Source organism: Anoplopoma fimbria, chromosome 21 (assembly GCF_027596085.1).
Source record: "Anoplopoma fimbria isolate UVic2021 breed Golden Eagle Sablefish chromosome 21, Afim_UVic_2022, whole genome shotgun sequence".
Classification (NCBI taxonomy): Eukaryota; Metazoa; Chordata; class Actinopteri; order Perciformes; family Anoplopomatidae; genus Anoplopoma; species Anoplopoma fimbria.
This window is the reverse complement of record NC_072469.1, coordinates 18,416,637-18,437,989: the sequence shown is the minus strand read 5'-3', so window position 1 is coordinate 18,437,989 and position 21,353 is coordinate 18,416,637. Positions and strand designations below refer to the sequence as shown.

Sequence of the window (21,353 nt, the reverse complement as noted above, 5' to 3'; positions counted from 1 at the left end):
TAAAATGTGCCATGTCTATAATACAGAAAATAGAATAAAGAACAGACATCTTTATCAAATAAAATGTGCCATGTCTATAATACAGAAAATGGCAAGTGGCAAAAAAAAGAGCAAAAGAAAAAAAAAAAGAACAAAAGAGATGTTGTATCAGAGGGAAACAACATTGTCCAGATAGTGTTTGAACATTATTTTACAAATACATGGGACCTGTCTACCTTACTCTCTTAACAGGTCTGAAGTGGCGTGTTTTATTTTGAAAGCTTTTTGTGGGTGTGCACATTGGCATCACGCGACACAAAAAAAACCGCGAAAGGGAGGATGGGAAATGTAGTTCTAATAAGTCATTACCCAAAATGCAATAGCGTTCGGGAAATACCAGGCGGGGAATAGGAAAAGTAAAACCATGCGAGAACTCAACCTGCGACATTTGACAGCTTTAAAATACTAAAAAACAACCTAGAGGGACGCGAAACACACAACACTACAGCTGAACGTTTGATAGCATTATTTAGGAAAGCCGACATTTTGTTTTGGTGTTTCACTACAGACACCAACGCGGGCTCGGCCCTCACGCCTCAAAGCTAGCTAGCGTGCTAGCTGGGATGCTGGGTGGCTCTCTGAGTGTCTGAAGACCCGCATGGACAGTTCGTGTTGAGTGTTTGCTTCATAACACAACAATGTCTGGCTTTAACTTTGGATCGGGGGCCCTTGGGTCCGCCAACGCCGGTGGAGGATTTGCATTTGGAGCCGCAGCCGGGTAACTATATAGTTCAAAAAGCCCACTGAGCTAACGTTAGCATAGCCACAGTCAACCTGGTAGCACCACTCTGATGACTTTATAACATATATGGGTTCCTGTACGTTACCAATAAAGGTGCATACGTTTGTTAAAAACACCACTATGGGAGGGAGGGTTGTTATAACGTTTGTAATCAAACCAGAGAGACCATGCATGAAGTTATGTTCTTCTTTCTGTGAATGCCACTTGTTGATTGTCCTGTTTAGCATGGACACAACTGGCTTCACATTCTTATGCAGAAGTAACTTCATGGTATCACATCCATCACTTTGATATACCAAGTTAAAAAAGGAACCCTGTGCATTACTGTGCTAGATTATCCCTTGCTTCATAGTTTGCTTACTTTGAATCTAGGATCATGGAAGAGCTGTGATTATGTGACAGAATTGACTGCATTATCTCCTCATTAGTGCACCTGCGGCCAATGCTGGGGGCTTCTCCATGGGATCTGCTCTGGGCACAGCAGCCACGGCCCTCGCTGCCCCCACCAACACCACCCCATCTCTCGGTCTTGGAGGCAGTCTCTTTGGTCAGAAACCTGGTGGATTCTCTTTCAACACCCCTGCCTCAAGTAATAATGTCATAGAGAGTAAAAAAAAAAAAAAACAACCCTATTGCAAACAGTGACATAAAGTTGTGTTTAATTAGCATGTCTGCTAGATGCAGCCATACACCTTTTATGTTATATGCATCTCTTATGTTGTGATGTTGTTCTCTTTTAGGCGCCGCTGCACCCACTGCAGGCCTAACATTAGGTATGTTTGTGTTTCTGTGATATTTTTGATGTAGTGTCTTGGAAAGTAAATTGAAAACGGGTAATAAAGTTAATTCCATGTACTTTCTCTCAGGTGCCCCAGCTGCTACCGCTGCTGCCACTGGCTTTAGCATGGCCTTCAACAAGCCCACAGCCTCGGCAACACCTTTCTCCCTCACCACCACGTCCACCACCTCGGCAGCCCCTTTAGGGGCAGGTTTATCATTTGGCTCTGTCCTGACCTCCACAGCTCCACAGCAGCCTGCAGCAGGCTTCACCCTTGGTCTTGGTGGCGCAACAATGACCACAGCAGCAGCTTCAGCAGGCCCAACGCTGGGTGGGAGTCTCTTCTCCAACACTTTGTCTTCAGGTGAGATGCTTACGGACAAGGTGAGCTTGTCCACGGACACGGAGCTGAGTTGAACCGTTGTTGTATAATTTATTAAAGAAAGAATTGTATAAAAAGGCAAAGTCATTAAAAATTATTAATTTATATAGATTAATTTATCATATATGTTATTTACATATTTTTTGTCATTTTATAAGCAACATAGTGGTTGCCTTTGCACAGCGCTATGACTTCTGATTTTTAATGAGGACATAACTACCGCTGCAGTGGTTTTGATTATGACTATTTTAGAAGGAGTTCTCAATCACAATATTGCACTGTGTTATGACCTACTCTATATGTTTACTTGGTGTTTCAGGTTTGGGTCAGACCACTCTTGGAGGAGGAGGCGGGTTAACGCTGGGTTCTCTGTTAGCGGCATCCACGGCAGTGTCGGCAGCTCCTGCCCCAAGTATTGGCCTGGGTGGAGTCGACTTCAGCACTTCTTCTGAGAGTAAGAGCGACACGTCATCTGGAGCCAATGCAAAGTAAGTCCTGCTGACCAACATATGCATGGTTATTAACTAAATGGGAGCCCCAGAATTGTCCAGAACTGCACATGCTATATAGTGAAATACTGTAAACAATTGTTTGCTGAGAGGCTTTTAGTGGCTTCATAACCTGTTATTGATACCTGAACAGCAAGATTCAGTTTGTTGATATGATGAAAAGCATTCTCTCTTTCTCCCTCAGGGACAGTAAAGCTTTGAAAGATGAGAACCTGCCTCCTGTTATTTGTCAGGACGTCGAGAATTTCCAGTAAGTGTTGTTATGTGTATAAATTGTCACGGGATTTGATCCAGTGACCATCAGGTCACATGCCTGGGCACATTGTTTGGCAGAATTATTACATATGTTACATATTTGGCTAAAGATGCAAATATTTTTTATTGTACCAAAGTAGACGTGTCACATTTAGGCTGTGTGTTGTAAACTTGCTTACGAGAACTGTTGAATCATATTTAGTGTGTCCAGGGGTTTTCCCCAAAATCCATTTTTCAAATTGATTTAAATTACAATACTAGTACTAGTGCACCGATGATGTATTGCTGTATTGAGTCATTTCTAATTGTCTTTCTTCCTACTTTTTTTTTAATAGAAAATTTGTGAAAGACCAGAAACAAGTTCAGGAAGACATCAGCAGGATGTCATCGAAGGCCATTTCTAAAGTCCAAGATGACATCAAGAGCCTCAAACAGCTTCTCTCTGTCAGTGCCAGCGGTCTGCAGCGCCAAGCTCTTGCCATCGACAAGCTAAAGCTGGAGACAGCTCAGGTAAAAACAGTTCACACGCTTAACTGTGAAAAGTTATGTGTTATCTCAAGTCTTTTCAGTCCTGTCAAATTTTAGATCGATTGTCAATAAGATCATACATCACATGAACACGTGAATTCCTCGAATCATGTCATGACATCACATTTGTATTAGTTTTTTTTTTTTTTTAAATGTTCACAAATATTGTATGTACCTACTGTTTTTTTTTTTTTTTTTTTTGAAGTGGGACTCAAAATGTGAAGAACTTAATTATCTAGATCGTTGACTGTGTCTCTTACTCACACCGAGTGAACTGAAAATGTGGAGAGTGATCTCTTACAAAGAGACTGCACCCTTTTATATATTTTAAAATGTGTCGTTTCACTTTCCTCTTTGCCTTTTGTTCTCAAGGAGCTGAAAAATGCTGACATAGCACTACGTACACAAAAGACTCCCCCTGGACTTCAGCATGAAAACACTGCTCCATCAGAGTAAGTAAAGTCCACCAGAAAGTAGTCCTAAAGCAAATCAAAGGGGGATATACAGTGGTTCAGATTGCAGTAGTGCCAGCTTCTTGGCGTGTTCATTTGTTATGCCCCTCCTAGCTAGTATATTGGGTGTTTTCTATATATATCATCTTCAAATTACTTCATGCATTCAACAATGATTAATTATGTGAAATTTTTTTTCTGTGTTTTAGTTATTTCCGCAGCCTGGTAGAGCAGTTTGAGGTGCAGTTGCAGCAGTACCGGCAGCAGATAGAAGAACTCGAGAACCACCTGACAACGCAGAGCAGTGGCTCCCACATCACTCCTCAGGGTAAGAGGACTTTTGTCTGACTTTTAACACAACTCAAGAAAGTAAGTAAAATGTGTCTTTGTCACTTCCAAGTTTTAAAACCGCATTGATTCAAATATTTTTATATTAACATTAAAGCTGATGACGGTGTTATGTAAAAGCGGTTGCTCACAGTGACAAACGGCGTGTTACTAATCTGCTTAGAACCAAGTTAAACACACAAATTAAAGTGGAAATATCAAGACTTTGTTTGTAATTTCTGACTCTTTTTAATGGATATCTCTCCCCTGTTTAATCTTTTCATAAACTTACCTCAAATGTGAACTGATATTATAATGTTGTGTATGTTTGATTCCAGACCTGACCTTGGCCATGCAGAAGTTGTACCAGACATTTGTTGCACAGGCTGCCCAGCTCCAGTCTGTTAATGAGAATGTCAAGGTCAGTTGGTTTCCAAAAATAATGTCCACATTGTCCAGATTCTCAGCAAACTCTTAATTAAAATGTATGCACACCATGTTAATTCTACATTTTTGTTTTTATTTTATTGTTTATATCTCATCTCAGATCTTGAAGCACCAGTACCTTTCCTACCGTCGGGCCTTCCTGGAAGACTCGACGGACGTCTTTGAATCCAAACGGGCATCAAACAGGAAGTGGCAGAGTACTCCACGAGTCACTACTGGGCCCGCCCCATTCTCCAGTGTGCCCAACGCTGCAGCGGTTGCCATGGCAGCCACGTTGACCCAGCAACAGCAGCCAACTCCAGGTCTGACTGCCTACAAGTTCTAGAAAGTTTTCCTCATCTCATCTTAAGAGTACAGGAGGGAGAGGAGAGAAAGATGTTTAAAGAGGACAGGATATGTTTCTTTCTTCTTTTTTTTTAATGATGAGAATATAGGGGACAGAGGATAATTGGATACAATTAAAACAACAAAAAAGCATTAGCTGGTCCCGAGCTATTGTGTCTGTATTTTCTATAATGAAAGAAACGCCTAAAGAAGGGCAGAGGAGATCATTTTGTTGCTTAACTCCGACAGGAAACCTTTGTACTGCCTTACCATCTTGTTATACTTGCAAAATACAACTTAAATCCTACAAATGTCTTACAACCCCTTTCAGTAATGCCAAGGACATAATAACCTACTTCACCTAATGTCTCTCTTTGCCCTCTCTAATAGTATGTAAGAGCAGGTATTTTGGGGCTGACGTTATTTAAGCAATTACATAATGGGAGAAAAAGTCCAGCTATCTCAATTCTACTCGTTTGATTGTTGAAGGTATAACTAGAGCTTTTAAATTTAATTTGAGTTTTATTTAATGGATGCTTGAAATTAGCCTACTCGATGAAGGTTGTCAAGTGATGGGTTAGAAGCATTAGACACTTGCTGTGCGATTTAAGATATACTTAGCAAACATTGTCTGAATGATCAGCCATTCGGATGTCTGTTTGTTGTTTTGTTTAAGATTGAGTCTGGGTGATCAGTTGGTCCATAAGGTATTCATTCATTATAATGTTGCTCCTTCTCACTTCAGTCCAAGTGTCACGAGGTCTCTGATGTGGGAAAGCTCCAATTGATCAGATGGAAAGGGCATCAGCTTATTTCACTGAAAATACAGGACTGTTGAACATTTTTAAAAACAGAATTTATATGAAGAATGTATCGCCACTGTTCATTGAAGCGTGGGGTTTCCCTTGTTCGGGGGCCTAACACCTACATTCATAAGCAACCATTCACTTAAATAACTAAACTAAATGCCTACATCAGCTTATATTCAAAAAGCAAGTCCTATTTATTAATCAAATGAATATAAGTTATATTCCTTAAATGTTAACTGTCATACCACGTGATAAACTATTTCCATCATGTGCCAGTGAAAACAAATATATTTATAAAGATTTTTTCTACACAGTATTATTATCCAGCATATGCAGACAGGTGAAGACTGATCTTTTTATTTCACATAATGCCTACTCACAGATTGGCATCAGAGGTGTGTTGGGTTGTTTAGAGTTGGTGATATATATATATATATCCCAAAAAAATCTTAAATAAGCCAGCACACTAATGCTTGAAAACCTAAAAGGCGAGTCATATTGTTTCAGTCATGTTGGCACTCCATGGCACTCAAATTCACCTTTTATTAAACATTTTACAACTATGTTAAGAATAGTGTCCATAATGGCTGTTGCCACATCTCTGAGGTGTTAAACAAAAGTTCAGCCTTTTTTATAGGCTTTGGTTTGTAGGCCATTTTTCTGGCATATCAGGGCACTCACTTACTATGAACTAACTAAGCTACTTTGTATATTAGCATGTTACTGCTGTGTTTTTTTTTTTCTTGTATAGTGTAGTAAAAATGTAATTTAAAAAAAATTGAAAGCAATATTTAAATTGGATGGGGTTGCAAAGGCAGCATTGTTCGAAATTTCTCACATAAGTTTGGTTTTATTCGCAAATTTCTGCTGCGTCCTTCTCACAAAAATCATCGATTCTGCCTAGACTTCCATCAGATCCAAGAGTCGCCAATTGTTACCCGGCCAATGAATGTGGCTTATTTTTTGGTCTAGAAATATTTGAACGTTCACATACCGTTGCTCTCTTAGCAGGAATAGCAATAGCTTTTCTGAATTAGCATCAAGCCTATTTAACTATGTGCCAAGTAAAGATGGGAATAGTTTACCAATCCATTGCTTAACCCCAATTTGTAGAGAAAATCCCCAACAAAGAACACCTATTGCCACAGTAGGTTACAAACACCTGTGTGGTACAAGTGCACACTGCCTTGGTGCCTGCTCAAGATTTTTGTGTATTGCTTTTTTAAAATTTTATTTCATATAAGCCAAATTGATTTCTGATCATTTTGTTTGATCATTTGTTTATTGCAACACTGTGTTCTCTGGGTCTGCTAGCTGTCTAAAAAAAGGCTGCATTGCACTGTAATTTATTTCAAGCTCATAGCTTTGCAAATCTGTTAACCCCAGAGTCGGGTAAAGGGGTACACGATTGCCCTTTCATTGTCAATAATAATATATAGCAAATTTCCGATCCCTATTGCCAAACAGTGGTTATTAACTAGTATTTGACTCCGTCATTTCATCGACTAAGCCTAATCACAAATGGTTGTCTTAGTCTCTAAAGTATTTATTTCCCTATTTATTTCTATTTTATTTTAGTTTTTGTTTGTAACTAAGTCAGTAATTGGAATGGGATAGTGGCGGTTGGCCAGTATCCCAGCACTTAGAACACTAACCATGCAGCTGGGTGGCGCTTACTTCAGGCAGGTTCTTGTTAGACTCGTATACTTGGGTGCGTAGATTGACCGTGTAGGCCAAAAGCTTGATCAGATTTGTGCCACAAAAGGTGATAGGTGCCAAAAGACTCAGGACTGAAAATATAGACGATTGAATTACCTGAACTGTAGTTTAAGCTGAGATATTGACTTTCCATTACTGCATTTACTTTGCTTAAAATGGAAGTGAGGCTGATGGCCTTCTTCAACGGGGCCCCTGTCTTTGTCACTTATTGCTGGCCTAAATGAATGGGTGTGCTCAGTGTTTGTATACAATCAAGTGTTCTGAACAAATAGCCGAAGTTTATTGTTTTATGTTGAAGGCAAACATTCAATGTGGATAGCCAACAGTGGCAAAACTAGCCAGCATTACCTCACATTTCAATACTACATTTGGTTGGTTTGGTTGTATGGGGCCATACCACTGTTACTTGATTTAAGCTGTATCACCTAAGGGCTACTGGCAGCGTAACAGGGCTGGATCATTTCACATTCAATTCAGTTAAAATGTAAAGCAAAAGTGCTGGTAACAAGTCATTTCAGGTGTTTTATCCAAGGTGGTGGTACTTTGTATGGACCTTTTTTGCAGTTTGATTTCATTGCTTGAGTGCAGTTTGTTTGGTAGTTCAGAAGAGAGTAATACTTGTTGCTGCTCACACTGGTCCTTCAGTACCAGTTAGACACATTGTTGCCAAACAAAAAGAGACAGACTGTGGTCAGGTGGTATGTCTACATCTCTTTATTGCTTGGGTGTGATATTTCCCATAATTTTACAATGAAAGGTCTTGCTTGGTATTGAGTTGTATTTATTGCGATACTGGTGCGCTTAGTATTTTTGACACAAGAAGTGTTCTGATATAAACTGGTCAGTTCACTCTCCAGCACCTTTCTGTATATTGCTGCTAGATACAGTGGTGCTCGGTGAACCTAACCTAGTTGATCCTTACTTGACGGAGCCACTGCACATTCAGAGAGAAACTGCTGCTTTGGACATTCCAGTCCTCTGTTTAACAACATTTTTGTAGGATTGAGATTCAGTTTTCGGGCCGAGCTGGGCGTCTGTTGTCCAGAATTTTGACTTTTGTGTTATTTAGCTTACATTTAACCTTTAGTCTTCCACACACGGATGCACTTAGCACACTAGTGACATGTAGATTATGTAATACTTATTGGTCTGTCAAAGCTGTTTGGACCCAGAAAGTGATGGTGGATATTAAGCCACCTTATTCCTGTATGTTTGGTATCTTCTCAATATTGGTCAGTTATGTGTTTGCCACGCTGACTGCTGTATTTTCTTGAATGCCGTTAGTGAAGGAATCAAAATGTGAATTTTTTATTTTGGGTGGGGGGGATGGTTGACAGTACTAGCGCCAAAATTTGCCTACAGTGCTCGCCTCAATGTGAATTATTCAAAAACTCAATAATGATTCAGAATTACATATGATATCTTATTCTTTTCTGTGTGATGTTGAGCTTTAGCACAGTAGTTTTTCTAAAATGGGTCCCAGTATTGAAAATCAGAGTGTCTTCTTCTGAGTTGCTGGCTGTCAGACTGTTTTGAATGTTCTTATTCACTCTATTATTTCCGTTTGACCATTTATCTAATGCTTACATTTTGCCTTTTTTTTTTTTGTAGTGGTTTATGAGGCTTGCAGGAGGTACTACTATTGCAGGTTGTGTTTAGGGACATCTTTGTGATCTCTGGAAAGCTATACATTTGAATCTTTAAAAAAATATGTTAACCAGTCCCTTCACCGAGGTCAGACTTGATCCAGCAAAGAAAAGTGTTTGTAGCTTGTGATCATGTGTAGATTTATCCAAGGTGCAGCTTTTGTGTTCAGTAAACAACCACCCAAAACTCTGGCTGTTATTATGTCTATTAATACACTGGTGAAAAGTTTTCAAACACAAACCAAGGAAGGTAATTCAATTCCTGTTGGAAGGATGGCGTAAAACTTGACCACACTGACTTCCACAGGCGAACTGTCACATGTCACTGAGTTTCCTTTATGTTGACCAGTTCACACTGAGAGGCAGCCGTAGATGCCAAATTCACTTTTCTTATCTAAATCTCGAGTGCTTTTACTTGTAGATGAATGTGTTCAAACCTATATAACCAATGCCTGTTGATACAGTATATCTAATATATAATATTGTGTGCCTTTTTTAAGCTATATTTAATAATTGTTTTGTTTTTTTTGGCATATGCTAGTTCATTCACTCTCAGAAATCTTAAAAATTTGGAAACTTGTCAAATGCAGTAGCAGTTAGCAATTAACAATCAATTCTGTTCTAAACTGTTTGTTTGTGTTTTATGTAAGTGGAATTGCATATTTAATTCACAATAAATCAATTTTTAAACAAAGAAACGTTTGTCCTTGTTTCTTTTCGACTGAAGTTGTTTTAACAATGCAGACTAATTGGAAGCCTTACAAAATTTTATTACTTAATAGAAAAATTGCATAGAAGAAAAAAAAAAGACAAGTTTCTGAGTGAAAGAACTAGCAGAATTTTTCCACAGTTTGTCAGCAACGTGAACCGCAGTAGTGATTATCTGGAATGTTTAGTTTAAAACCTTGTTATTCTAATAACATTTACAAAATACATATATTTGTACAAATTATAAAAGCTTGGTGCATTTTTTTTGAGTTTTTAGTATTGTATTTACAAAGCATTATGTGAAGGTTGTATAGAATAGTTATTGGCTGCTGCAGACTTGTGATGTCCCTACAAACAACTATGTTAGATAACTTTTGTATTGACTATTGCAGACATTGTTTTTTTTTACAGATGCATTTAAATACTTTAAACCACTTTTGTTGTCTTTTTACCTGAACCATGCACAAAACATGCATTAAGAGGAGTAAAGCATATGCTCTCTCTCTGTGCCTTAGGGACCCAGGCACCCTTGGGGGCAGGGTTTGGAAACCCCTTTGCCTCGGCAGTGGGCACTAGCTTGGGCTCTTCTACCCTTGGAGGTATTGCCTCGGCCTTTTTTAATATGAATATTCCCTTTTTTTGTTTTGCCCCTCCCTTGCAAAGTTGACCATTTCCCTAATGCCTCCTAGCTTTTGCCAAGCAGCCTTCTTGTGTGAAGTTTTTGTGTTCTCCTGTATGAACAAAGTGGTAGCCATTGTGTATGTGTCTGAGAGAGTGCTGCAGTAAAAGCTTGGCAGTGTTTTTCCTCTTCTTCCCTGTGCAAGAGTTGAAGTGCGTTCACACCACAAGTAAACTGAGCCACCACTTGCCACAGGTCACTGTACCTTATTACGTGACAAGTTTTTGTTCCTTAATGAGGAGATCAGTGGTGCAAGAAATTTACCGGCCTGTTACATTCAAATAATTCTCTGCCTTTGAATGTCAACTGGCAAATCTACCAGTTAAGAGTAACTGGTAACAAGCAGAGTGGTAACAAGTGGTCTGAACGCACACCAAGTTGGTGTGTTCTCTCATAGTTGGTGTGTTTGGTGAAATCTTTCTCATGTTGTTTTCATCCCTGTGGTCTTTGCTTTGCCATGTAGTGTACTGTGAGTAGTGTTTAGTTCCCCGGTCCCCAGTCAGAAGTAATGCTGTACGTAGGTTGAATAGGTTGTGGCATATGTTTTGGGTAATTCTGTGTCAAATCAGATAGAGGTTTCTGTTAAAATGTTAAGCTTTTTGTAAAAAAAAGAAAAAGAGTATGTATTTATTATTATTATTATTATTATTATTATTATTATTATTTGAAACCAGAAATATTATACAATAAAATAGTTTTGAGAATTACATAGTTTTTTTCCAACCCTAAAAATGTCAATACGCCATTTCAAGGGTTGAATATCTTCAGAAATATAACTCCTAGAGTCAGGAAGTTTGATAGGGTCACAGATAAAACTGAAAATGAAAATATAAATGCATAATGGGTGCTTTTGGGGCCCCAGGCACTCCTCCAAAGTAATACATATGGATATTTCCACACTTTCGGCTGAAAATAGTAATTGAAGGATGTCAAGCCAAGGTTGCAATTTGTTGCTTCTCCTTTTTTGGTTTCAAATAGAATATACATAAAGGTTTGAACAAAAACCTAAAATCGAAACCAAAAAACTCTCTGATTTGCCATGGAATGTCACAGATATGTTTGCTCATGCCACCCTGTGTGTACTCCTGAGCCACTGCTCCTCATATCCGGTCCTGGTGTGGGCTGTGTGCATAGACCAAACTGACTTCCATGTCACTCTCTCCCACAGGATTTGGTGGTGGGCCAGGATTTGGTGGGGTGGGGACTGGGGGGTCTTCTTTTGCCTTCTCCACCAGTAAGCCCACAGGAGGCAGTCTGAGTGCAGGTACAAACATATTGTTTATACCCCTTTCACACCCCCACCAAAGAGTAAAGGTACAACTAGAGTCTTGAGTAGGCTTGTGTTTGCAAGGGTCCCTCCTGAATTGGGATATTTCTCTGAGCATACGTCAACAGAAGCAGTTGGACAAGCTCCCTGTATAAAGCTACTCAGAGCAATGTGCAGATACTGTATAATAAGTTTCTCTGGTTTCCTCCCTGCTGTAAGAAGGCTTTGTCGACAGGGTGATCCTTTTATATTGTATGGTAAGCCTTTTACGCAAGATTGCTGGCAGTCTGGCCAACAGGTTTTGGGATATTGGGTGTTACACCAAGTGGACAAAATCAGTTCAAAACTTAGAAAAAGGCCGAAATCTGTGTATCATATGGACAATCCTTTATTTGAATCCTTTATTTGCTCCATTACGTTAGTTTTCTCTAACATTTCTTATGTTTTCCCCTCTTCTTCTTCTTTTTTTTGTCCTGCGTCCCCTCTCTGCTGCTCTTCTAGGTTTTGGTAGCAGCAGCAGCTCAGGCTTTAACTTCAGCAACCCTGGCCTCAACCCCTCGGCTGGCCTGACCTTTGGCGTTTCTAACCCAGCTGCGACAGGCTTTGGTGCAGCACCCCTTCTCCAGCTCAAGAAACCCCCTGCTGGTAATAAGAGGGGCAAGAGATAGAACCAAAAACAAAACCCTGTGACTGACCAGCTGACTAACGGGGTTTGTAGCGGGTAAGGCCTGGTCTCCCAAAAGCATACACGTGCTATAACAATCACTATCCAAATACAAAAACATTTAAATCTGAGGAAATCATCAGGGATGGGAATGAAACCACCATAAAAAAAAAAACAATCGAGGATCAGACATTTCAAATCACATGGAGGTATATACTCAACAGACCCTGAGATAAGGAAAAGCCCATTGACCAACAAACAGTATCTTTCTATCATACATTTGACTGTATTGTCCACTGATTTGCTTCCATTTAATTGTATCTCAAAGTCCTGAGCAAAATTTCACCTCATTGTTGATGCAAAAAGTTGTCCATGATCACATGTTCCTGTTAGATTAAACAATTCAATTGTATTACTTTACTATTATCAATACTCAGCGCCTCTGAATATATGTAGTAGATAGTAGAGTGTATGGAAGGATAAAAAATGGTGTTTGCATAACTTTAAACATGATTTTGCCCATTTGTGTTGACTCAAAATACCGTCTGCACTCTAGAATCTGTAGCGCTGCGATGCTTTTGGGAATGCCAGCCATGGACAGAGCTGGATCGATTAAAAATAGTTCGGTTATCTGTGAGGATTTGCCCTTGTCTGAATATTGTACAAGACTGATGTGTTTTTGTGCTTTGAGGTGGACAGTGCAGTTGTTTTTTTAATTGAGTTACACCAACTCTGTCAATTGCATAACGGCACTTGAACGCCTCTCAAATGATGACTTTGCCCAAGCCTCGTCCAGGGAAGGGTAAGATAACGTAAAGGGAAAGATGTTTATTCGGTTTGGAACAGTGTAGTTGCTGCCGAAGGTGTCAATCGGGAGTACTATCTGATCCCAGATAGTTTTTTAAGGCACAGGGGATTGTCCAGGGTGGGTTTTTTGGGGAAGCACAGTTTTATTTTTGTATCAAGCGGAGAAAGAGATGACATATGGGAGGGGTATAAGGGGACTAGCACCTTGGGATAGTCCATTATCTAGTCCACATAACCTGTGTTGTTTTGCTAAAGTCCATCCTTATCGTTGTTTATTAGTTACTTTTTAAACACATTTAGTTTGCCACAATGTAAGAACTTGGGAGAGGAAACGCCGTGCTGTTCGTATTACATGGCTCCCATTAAATGTTAAGTTAGTTGAACCTGAAAGGGATGTGACAAGAAGATTCCAGCTGTCCATGCTTATACATGTGCGAGAATAAATTTGCACTTGTCAGTGTATATGACCTGGCAGTGATCGTGTGAATGTGCATGTGTGCCTATTGCACAAGTATGAATTTGTCTTTCTGGTTCTATCATAATTGCTGTCTTCTTTTGAGTGTCTGGGATGGTTGGGATATTCTGCTTTTTTTTTTTTTTTTTTTTTTTTTTTTTTTTTTTTTTTTAAATTGTCCATTTCTGTTCGGTTACCAAATACTGGTAGTTGTACTATTATTTTCTAATCACAGTCTATGTAAACTTGTATTTTCAAGACTCTGTTTAATAATAAAAATCTTCAATAGGATGTTTTGCCTGTTTATGGCAACACTTCAATAAATGTACGTGTTGACACAGAATGGTGTTTGTCATTGTTGTTTTTGTTACCACTTTTTATGGTACTGTTCACAACGCTGTCAGCTTTCCCACAGTCTATATCCATTACATTTTCCTTGACATTGCACAAACAAGTAAACGTATTGAAAAGCTTTGTGGGGTAAGTTTAAAGTGTGAAGTGCCTATGGAAAAAAAAAAATTGCAGCTTCAACAGCACAGTTTTTGATAGTTGTACTGAATAAAACGGGACCACATGATGCACCGTCCATTCCCAGTTACTTAACACCACAGGCCCGGATTAGAATTTTAAAAACAGCCATGCTGATTGTAAGGTTTACCACTTGCTCTGCGTTAATGGGGAATTGTCCTTTCATTCTCCACAAAGGTATTTTCAAAAAAATAAATAATCTTAATTTGTATCCATTTATCAGTGATAATTCTGCATTGAGATATTTGTGCTTAGTGCTTTTTTTTTCAAGCAGTCCATTTGCCTCAAGTGTTATAATGCATTAAGAGTGCTTTTTCCATTATTAATGTTTGGAAGAGTAATGTTAAATTCATTATCATCATGAAGTATTATCATTTTATATATCAAACACGGTTTAAGAGTGAATTGTCCTTCCATGGACAGCAGGGGGCGGTACTGCGCTTCACTCTGCATTACATCTACCTTACAGAGACACAAGAAGGTCGCCGTTGCTATGCGACGATGCTGCAAGCGACACAGACCAAGTACTATCATCAATTGAGTTAACCTAGCCATAATTCATAATTCAACAATCCAGGTAACGTTACAGTTTTGGTTTTTTTTTGCAGTTAATTCAAAAATAATGTCTTTTAGCTATATGCCAACATTTACCAGCTTTAGTAACGTTATGTATTTATTTATAAGACATGAACGGCCTCGTCTTCTGAATGTACCACACTAGTCTGTGCAGTAACAGGAGGAGACACATATACTATCTGCAGCTTTTCAAGCTTGTTTCTCTCTGAAACATGTTGCTTTAATGGTCTTTACTTCCATATTCCTCTCAAACTTATTGAAACAGCACAATTAGATCCCTAAGAAGAAGCAGAATTACATTTTTATGTTAATAGTGTGGTTATTGTCACTGCCTATAGTTTTAAGTGGCTAGCGAGCTGACACTTTTTTTCCCCCCTCCATAGATGTGCTATCTGCTAGATGTTCTATCTGCTAATTGGACTATATTGCAATGTGTTGTATTGCAGCCATGCCTCTTCCAGACACGATGTTCTGTGCCCAGCAAATCAGCATCCCTCCCCAGCTGCCAGACCTCCTCAAAAGCTTCACCAAGGCAGCCATCCGTACACAGCCCAAGGATCTGCTGCAGTGGTCTTCGGCGTAAGATTGAATCTCTGTCAGTGGTGGCTTGGTAGAGGGTTAGGGATGCATGTGATTATGTTTTATTTCAATCTCGATATCTTAAACAATATCATAAACAGTGTCTCCAGGCGGCATTACTGTATGAAAAAGGGGAGGCCCCCTTTAAACCTGTGCATCTCTCATCTTTGCATTAACTGGCTGTAATTGGATCCCAGGGGCTTCCATGTCACTACAGCGGTTAAACTATCTGACTTTTTCCAACAACAACAAAAAAGAACATAAGAAGCACAGGATGGAATTTAAATATAAAATGTACGTTGTTGGTTTTTTTTGTACCCCTAAGGACGGTCATATCATCTGTTATTTTATTTGCCAGTGTAGCTTGGAATTGTTTGCGGCAAAAGTGAAGTGAGCCATATGGTGAAACATAAACAAGTCAAATGTCTCCTGGGTTACAAGATGTTTATATGCTATTAAAGTAACACCAGGCTCTGTCAGAGATAACGGAAAGTCATGATGCCTCTAAATTAACTGGGGAGCAGGGTGAAGCTAAGCACAGTGTTTAATAATATATATGTGTGTTTATAACGTGTGTGTGTGTGTGTGTGTGTGTGTGTGTGTTTCCCAGATACTTCAGTGCACTGTCTAATGGAGAGTGTCTGCCTGTGAAGGATAGGCTGGAGATGAATACCACACATAAGACAGACACTGGGCTGACTCCTGGTCTACTTAAGACTCTCCATAAACAGGTGCTTTCTCTACATCAGGACCAAACCTTATATCACTGATCACATGATCTTTTGCTTCATATTGTCGCTGTTAAAAGAAAAACAATGTGTTTTCCAGTGTGCTTTACAGTTTCAAAGCTGAATGTCCTGTTCAGGTTACATTCTGTAATCGATTACTATACCTAGTTATTATTAGTTGATACCCATATTTGCTTACACTTTTATTCTTTTTTTGTGTGTATCTGCGTATTGCAGTGATGCTGTTTCCCCAGGTGAATCATAACAGTTTAATGGTATTGTAAACCTATTTTACCTCACCTGGGGCAACTACTGGGATCGTAGTATGTTGCATTCATTAAAATAACTTAATAGTTTATATTTCCTTAAAGGCCAACACTTAAGCACTAGTCTTAACTTTGTCAGGGTGCTGCTTTTTATCTGTCTTTATGCCAGTAATATAAGTACAACAGAGTTATTCATTTTTTTCTAAAACTATTTACTTTACAAAATTTGCACAAAAAAAAGAAAAGTCTGTTAACTTTATGGCCACAAATCTACCATGAATACAAAATTGTATTTTTAATGGATATCATAATAACACTCAACAGACATTTATCTTATTAATCTACCAGCTTGGAGCGGTAATAAACTCCTCTTCTTATGTCTTTATATCCTTGCTGTGTCTTAATTACATACATAAAAAGTCCACCATCAGTAAAGTGCTGATGAACAAATGCTGTCCGATTCCCCATCCAATACTACTGTTTATTTCAGCAAACAATACTAAATAATAACTCGTGATTTGAATGAGGTCATCTGGTAAACTAGATAACCTCGTTTTTTTCTCCTCATCTACCCCCCCGCCTGCCACTCCCTCCACCCAATCTTAGCTGTCCCCCATGGAAACATGCAGTAAGGAGGAACTGGAAAAGAAATGGAAGGGTCTGTGTCTACCCCTGGATCAGCTGGAGACCCTGCTGTCGCTGGGCAGTCTTGACTCAGACATCGACTGGATGGAGTTTTTCGCCCTGGGTTGCAGTGCTCTGGGAGGGGTAAGATGTTATATAAGACAAGATATAAATGCTAACACCACTTTATACCACTTCCTTTGAGCCTTAAAACCCACTTTGAGGCTAAGCACAGCTGGAGACCCTAAAATAGTAATTATTTTTTTTTGTTCATCTCCCAGTCCAGTCTTCTAGTGTTTAGAGTAGATCCAGACATCTGTGATCCAGACTTCAAGGTCCATCAAGGTCCCCAGACTGCAGAGATAAATCCATCTCTGACTACTTGAATCTACGCTATGCTTTTAAGCTAATGATTTTATGTCAATGTTTCAGATGGTAAAGTAGAGACAGATTAAAGAGAATTCCTTTACGCATGGAGAACTTTGCAGATGACGACTTTGCATGACAGCATTAACAACATAAAGGGCTCAGTGTCAGTAGTTTGAATAGGATGCTGCTGTGTGAGACTGTTGAACACTTTAACCACATGAGGGCAGTCATGTTCTACATTGATTAGGCTGTTCTTTTTTGTAACCGTCCATGAATAAGTGTGTGTGTATACTTTTACAAGTTAAAGTTAAGTTTTATGTAAATGTATTTGCAGTGTGTGCTTGTGATGCTCAGACGGGACGGGGTTGTCCTTGAATGCTGACGGTATGTTTTTGTAGTTTGGTGTCTTTAAAAAAAAAAAAACTGTTGTCTGCTTCTCTCTGTTTCTGCATACACTTTCTCAGACCCTCGTGAGTTCCCTCAAGTTTGCTTGTGAGATCCTGACAGAGGATGAGGAGGGCGGTGCTGCGAGGATCCCGTTCAACATCTTTGTCAAACTCTACACCTACCTGGCTCACCTGGACGGGGAAATGCCACAGGATCACATAGATAACTTCCTTAGCAGCCTGCAGACACAAGTGTAGGTGCTGTGTGGGCGTGTGTTGGTGTGTAAGTGTGTGCGTGAAAATGATCCTCACCTCGATAGCTGTCTATATGCTTATAGAAATGAAGCCTATCTAGCAGGGTGGATGTAGGCAGTCGGAAATAAGGCTGTTTCATATGCATCACCAATGCATTTGTCTTATTTGAATCAGTTCTCCTTGGATTCCGCTCCAGTCAAATCTCATTCTGTCTATGAAGATGGTCAGTCATATGATAGGTATAAGTATTACCCCAAAGACAAATGACTTTTTTAGACTCATGCAACCTCAAAAACAGTGGTATGTACAAGCAAGTGCAATTTTTTTCTGATTTTTTTAATCACTTGAGATAGCTAACAAGTCACCAAGAGTTTGATATGGTCAAAATGTCAGCACACATGATCATAGACAATTTTGTGCTGCTGAACATAAGACAAAACTACAGTGTTTAATAAGCGACAAATGCAGGGAATACATTTAAATCTACTTTTAGCAGAAGCTATGCTATATAATATATTGTCTGCAGTGATTACTCTGGACTTGCCCAACATTTTAGCCAGTAAGTGTTGGTAGTGTTAAGACGCACAGAATGTTGACGAGCTAAGCCAGATTCCTTGTCCTCAGATGATCCTGTGAGATATTAATATTCACTGTTGTGAAAATCCTAATAGTGCAGAGTACAGCTGTTGCACTGATAGACTGGTTTCTCTGCCCGACAGAAAAAAACAGGGCGGCATGATTCAGGTTTCCAACTTCGACATCAGCAGGAAGTGAAGGAAGAAGAGACAGAAGGCATTGGAAGTGAAGGAAGGAAGTGATAGCAACAACAAATGACTGTGTTTAATTAATAAATGTTCAAGCTAATGCTCGTTCAAGCACAGCTGTTGTTTCATTACCTAGAAATTGGCCCCATTAATTGTTAGCGTCAGACACAGTGGATTATTATTTGTCATTGTCCAACTGAAAAATACTTTTATTTTGAGTCATTTTGGAATCTTTTAATGAGCAGCAAGAGAGGAACAAAGCTGCCTTACACAAACTGTCAGGTGGAGTGTGTCTATGCCTTTTATTGCCTGTTCCCTTACATCTCGGTTAGACAAAGATAATTTCTCATAAACTATCAGCTGGCAAACTCACTGCATTTTGCCTATCTGCCGGTGTATTCATTTCACCCAGCAGACCAAAGAGAGGAGAGGTATGGAGATAAGCTCTGAGGGCTGAACTAAAGAGCGTGATTTTCAGCTGGTGTTAAAAAGCTAAAACCCCAATGCTTTTAGTTCAGTCAATGAATTATTGGAAATGGACAAGTACAAGGGCACACAGGCTTATTACACTAGTCAGAAAGCGCACACAATCACCTTCAGAGCAGAAAAAAATGTCTGCGGCGCACACAGATTCTCTCACCCATTCTCTCTGAACTTCAGCACTTCATTTTACATTTTAAAAGATGCTGTACCATGTGTCAGTATTAGAGCACAATCTGTGGTCATAAATGCCTAATATCAGAATCAGAATCAGCTTTATTTGCCAATTTGTACACATACAAGGAATTTGACTTCGTTTTTTTCCGTCGCACTCAGCGTTCATACATAGAAATAGAAAATAAAAAACAGAAAACAGGGACAGTAGGATAAGGATAAGGGAGGCGTAAACATTTAACTATGACACTCTTTCCATATGAACATGAGTCAAAGGGGATTGGAAGACAAATGGAGTCCCTGACAGATGCAGGCCCTCCACCCATATGACACAGCAGAAAAGGAATTTTGGGGCTTAAAACAGAGATCTTTCTGTGAACTGAATTAATTTAAGTAAATAGCGTGTTGAAAATAACTCAGCATCTGCTCTGAATACTTTTCAGAACTTCTCAGATACATATTATAGAGATTGTGATATCTCTATAATATGTAGGTGGAGTCTGAAACGGATATATTGGCTTCTAATGATTTGGCTCTCTAGTCAATAAGTCTACTATGTGATTTTCATCGTAAACATAAGTTTTACCTGTCCAGGGTGTACCCTGCCTTCACCCATTGACAGCTGAGATCGGCTCCAGCACCCCTGCGACCCTTAACTGCATAAGCAGGTTACGGAAAATGAATGAATGAATGAACTCAACCATAGCATGAGAATATGGATTTTTATGCCAAACTGGGAACTGACTTTTTTTGACATTTGTATGGCTTACTATACTATGCCTTTTTTATGATACTTTTATGGAATACAATACTTTGACTTATGAGGACTTATTCATGGCACACTATACTATGACTTTTTGATTACAATTGTTATGTTTATACAGCACAGCTCTATAACTGTTTGCTCAATTGTTTTAACTCCAACTTCTAAATGATGATATCATTACAATGATGTCTATGGCTTATGAATTTCTGCTCCAGGGTGGACCTTGTTGCACAACACTTACTCTTTCTTCAAGTTCTGCTCATAACATCATATCTCCAGAGACACGATGAATTTAGCAGAGCAGTGTGAAAGAGAGAGTGGACACTGAGGCTCCATTTTAGCATTCCTCTCTTTAGCTGTTGTGTAACAGATTTCAGGGTAAGGATGAGGGAAAACATGATGGATGTATTCTAAGTTGCAGAACATGGATATTATATCTGTTTTACTACAGAATTCTGGACAGTTGTACTCTCTTTTGTTGACAGCATTTACAAGGCAATGGGGTTTTGTAATGCAGATCGTACTGTACAAATGTATGTCATAGATGTCTAACAACAAACTTTGTTTCAGGGAGCTCCAACGGGGGATGATTAAACCTCTGGACTTCATCCATTGGGAGGATACGGACTCAACTCCTTCTAATCTTTCAAACTTTGCCAGAGAAACATCAAGAGCTGATTAATAACCATGAAAGACAGAAATGATCAAGCATTATGTTTAACATTGAAATCTGAACTGAATCCTAAAAGATCTGTTGGTGAGTGCAGGGTGCCGCTTGTGTATGTTGGTGTGACCAAAAAAAGAGATTCATCTGGAAAGGCCTGCCCCTACACTGTATCTGATGTTACTAATGTGCTAAAACACATGGACATTATGCCACTGACATCACCCATACTTTCATCAACGGATGTTTTAGAGCTTTGACATAGGGTTTACAACACTATTATCTTATAGCTTGGGTGTGATGAACCAGCAGAAACCTCCAGGGCTGCCTATTACAAGCAAACACACCGAAAGCATTTTTCTCTTTAAGCCCAATTATCTTCTTAAGTGAACCATGATCTCTATCCCCATTGTGACACACATTGGCATATATAAAATAAATGAGTGAGACCTGAACTACTTGTGAAAAAATATACAATCACTTTGTATTTCAAGAGATAAGTTAGAGGAGTTTTCCACTGATATCAACACATTCTGGGTATCAGTACCCTTCGGCCATTAGAGGACTGACATTTTAAGACATCTCTGCATTGGCTTGATTTCTTGGCCTCAGCATTACGATAAAGTCATTTGTGTGTTTGTATGTAAGGGCTCTTTTT

The 21,353-nt window shown here is 39.2% G+C and overlaps 2 protein-coding genes across 5 annotated transcripts; both read left to right on the top strand.

The window, feature by feature from the left end:
- Window positions 1-307: 307 nt before the first annotated feature.
- nup58 (nucleoporin 58) lies at window positions 308-13,867 on the top strand. 4 transcript variants are annotated; one of them, XM_054622601.1, is made up of 14 exons: window positions 308-757; window positions 1,210-1,328; window positions 1,522-1,554; window positions 1,648-1,923; window positions 2,261-2,429; window positions 2,635-2,700; window positions 3,041-3,215; window positions 3,606-3,685; window positions 3,895-4,013; window positions 4,351-4,433; window positions 4,560-4,761; window positions 10,181-10,264; window positions 11,513-11,608; window positions 12,113-13,867. In XM_054622601.1, the coding sequence occupies exons 1-14, from the start codon at window positions 678-680 to the stop codon at window positions 12,277-12,279; spliced, it is 1,749 nt and encodes a 582-aa protein (XP_054478576.1). In that variant the 5' UTR covers window positions 308-677; the 3' UTR covers window positions 12,280-13,867. The 4 variants fall into 4 exon arrangements, with proteins under 4 accessions (XP_054478576.1, XP_054478575.1, XP_054478577.1 ...); XM_054622600.1 differs by having other exon boundaries at window positions 1,210-1,370; XM_054622602.1 differs by lacking the exon at window positions 11,513-11,608 and having other exon boundaries at window positions 309-757; window positions 1,210-1,370.
- A 684-nt stretch (window positions 13,868-14,551) lies between these two features.
- Window positions 14,552-18,621, top strand: ropn1l (rhophilin associated tail protein 1-like). Its single transcript, XM_054623311.1, has 6 exons — window positions 14,552-14,641; window positions 15,087-15,219; window positions 15,830-15,950; window positions 16,820-16,981; window positions 17,671-17,846; window positions 18,567-18,621. The coding sequence occupies exons 2-6, from the start codon at window positions 15,089-15,091 to the stop codon at window positions 18,619-18,621; spliced, it is 645 nt and encodes a 214-aa protein (XP_054479286.1). The 5' UTR covers window positions 14,552-14,641; window positions 15,087-15,088.
- The last annotated feature ends 2,732 nt before the right edge of the window (window positions 18,622-21,353 follow it).

Bases quoted from the DNA above. Each gene is read 5' to 3' on its own strand.
- nup58 (XM_054622600.1), top strand. From the start codon at position 678: ATGTCTGGCTTTAACTTTGGATCGGGGGCCCTTGGGTCCGCCAACGCC. The intron at 2,701-3,040 runs GTAAGTGTTGTT...TTTTTTTAATAG, and splicing joins CAGGACGTCGAGAATTTCCA to AAAATTTGTGAAAGACCAGA. The intron at 10,265-11,512 runs GTATTGCCTCGG...TCTCTCCCACAG, and splicing joins GGGCTCTTCTACCCTTGGAG to GATTTGGTGGTGGGCCAGGA.
- ropn1l (XM_054623311.1), top strand. From the start codon at position 15,089: ATGCCTCTTCCAGACACGATGTTCTGTGCCCAGCAAATCAGCATCCCT. The intron at 15,951-16,819 runs GTGCTTTCTCTA...ACCCAATCTTAG, and splicing joins TTAAGACTCTCCATAAACAG to CTGTCCCCCATGGAAACATG. The intron at 16,982-17,670 runs GTAAGATGTTAT...ACACTTTCTCAG, and splicing joins GTTGCAGTGCTCTGGGAGGG to ACCCTCGTGAGTTCCCTCAA.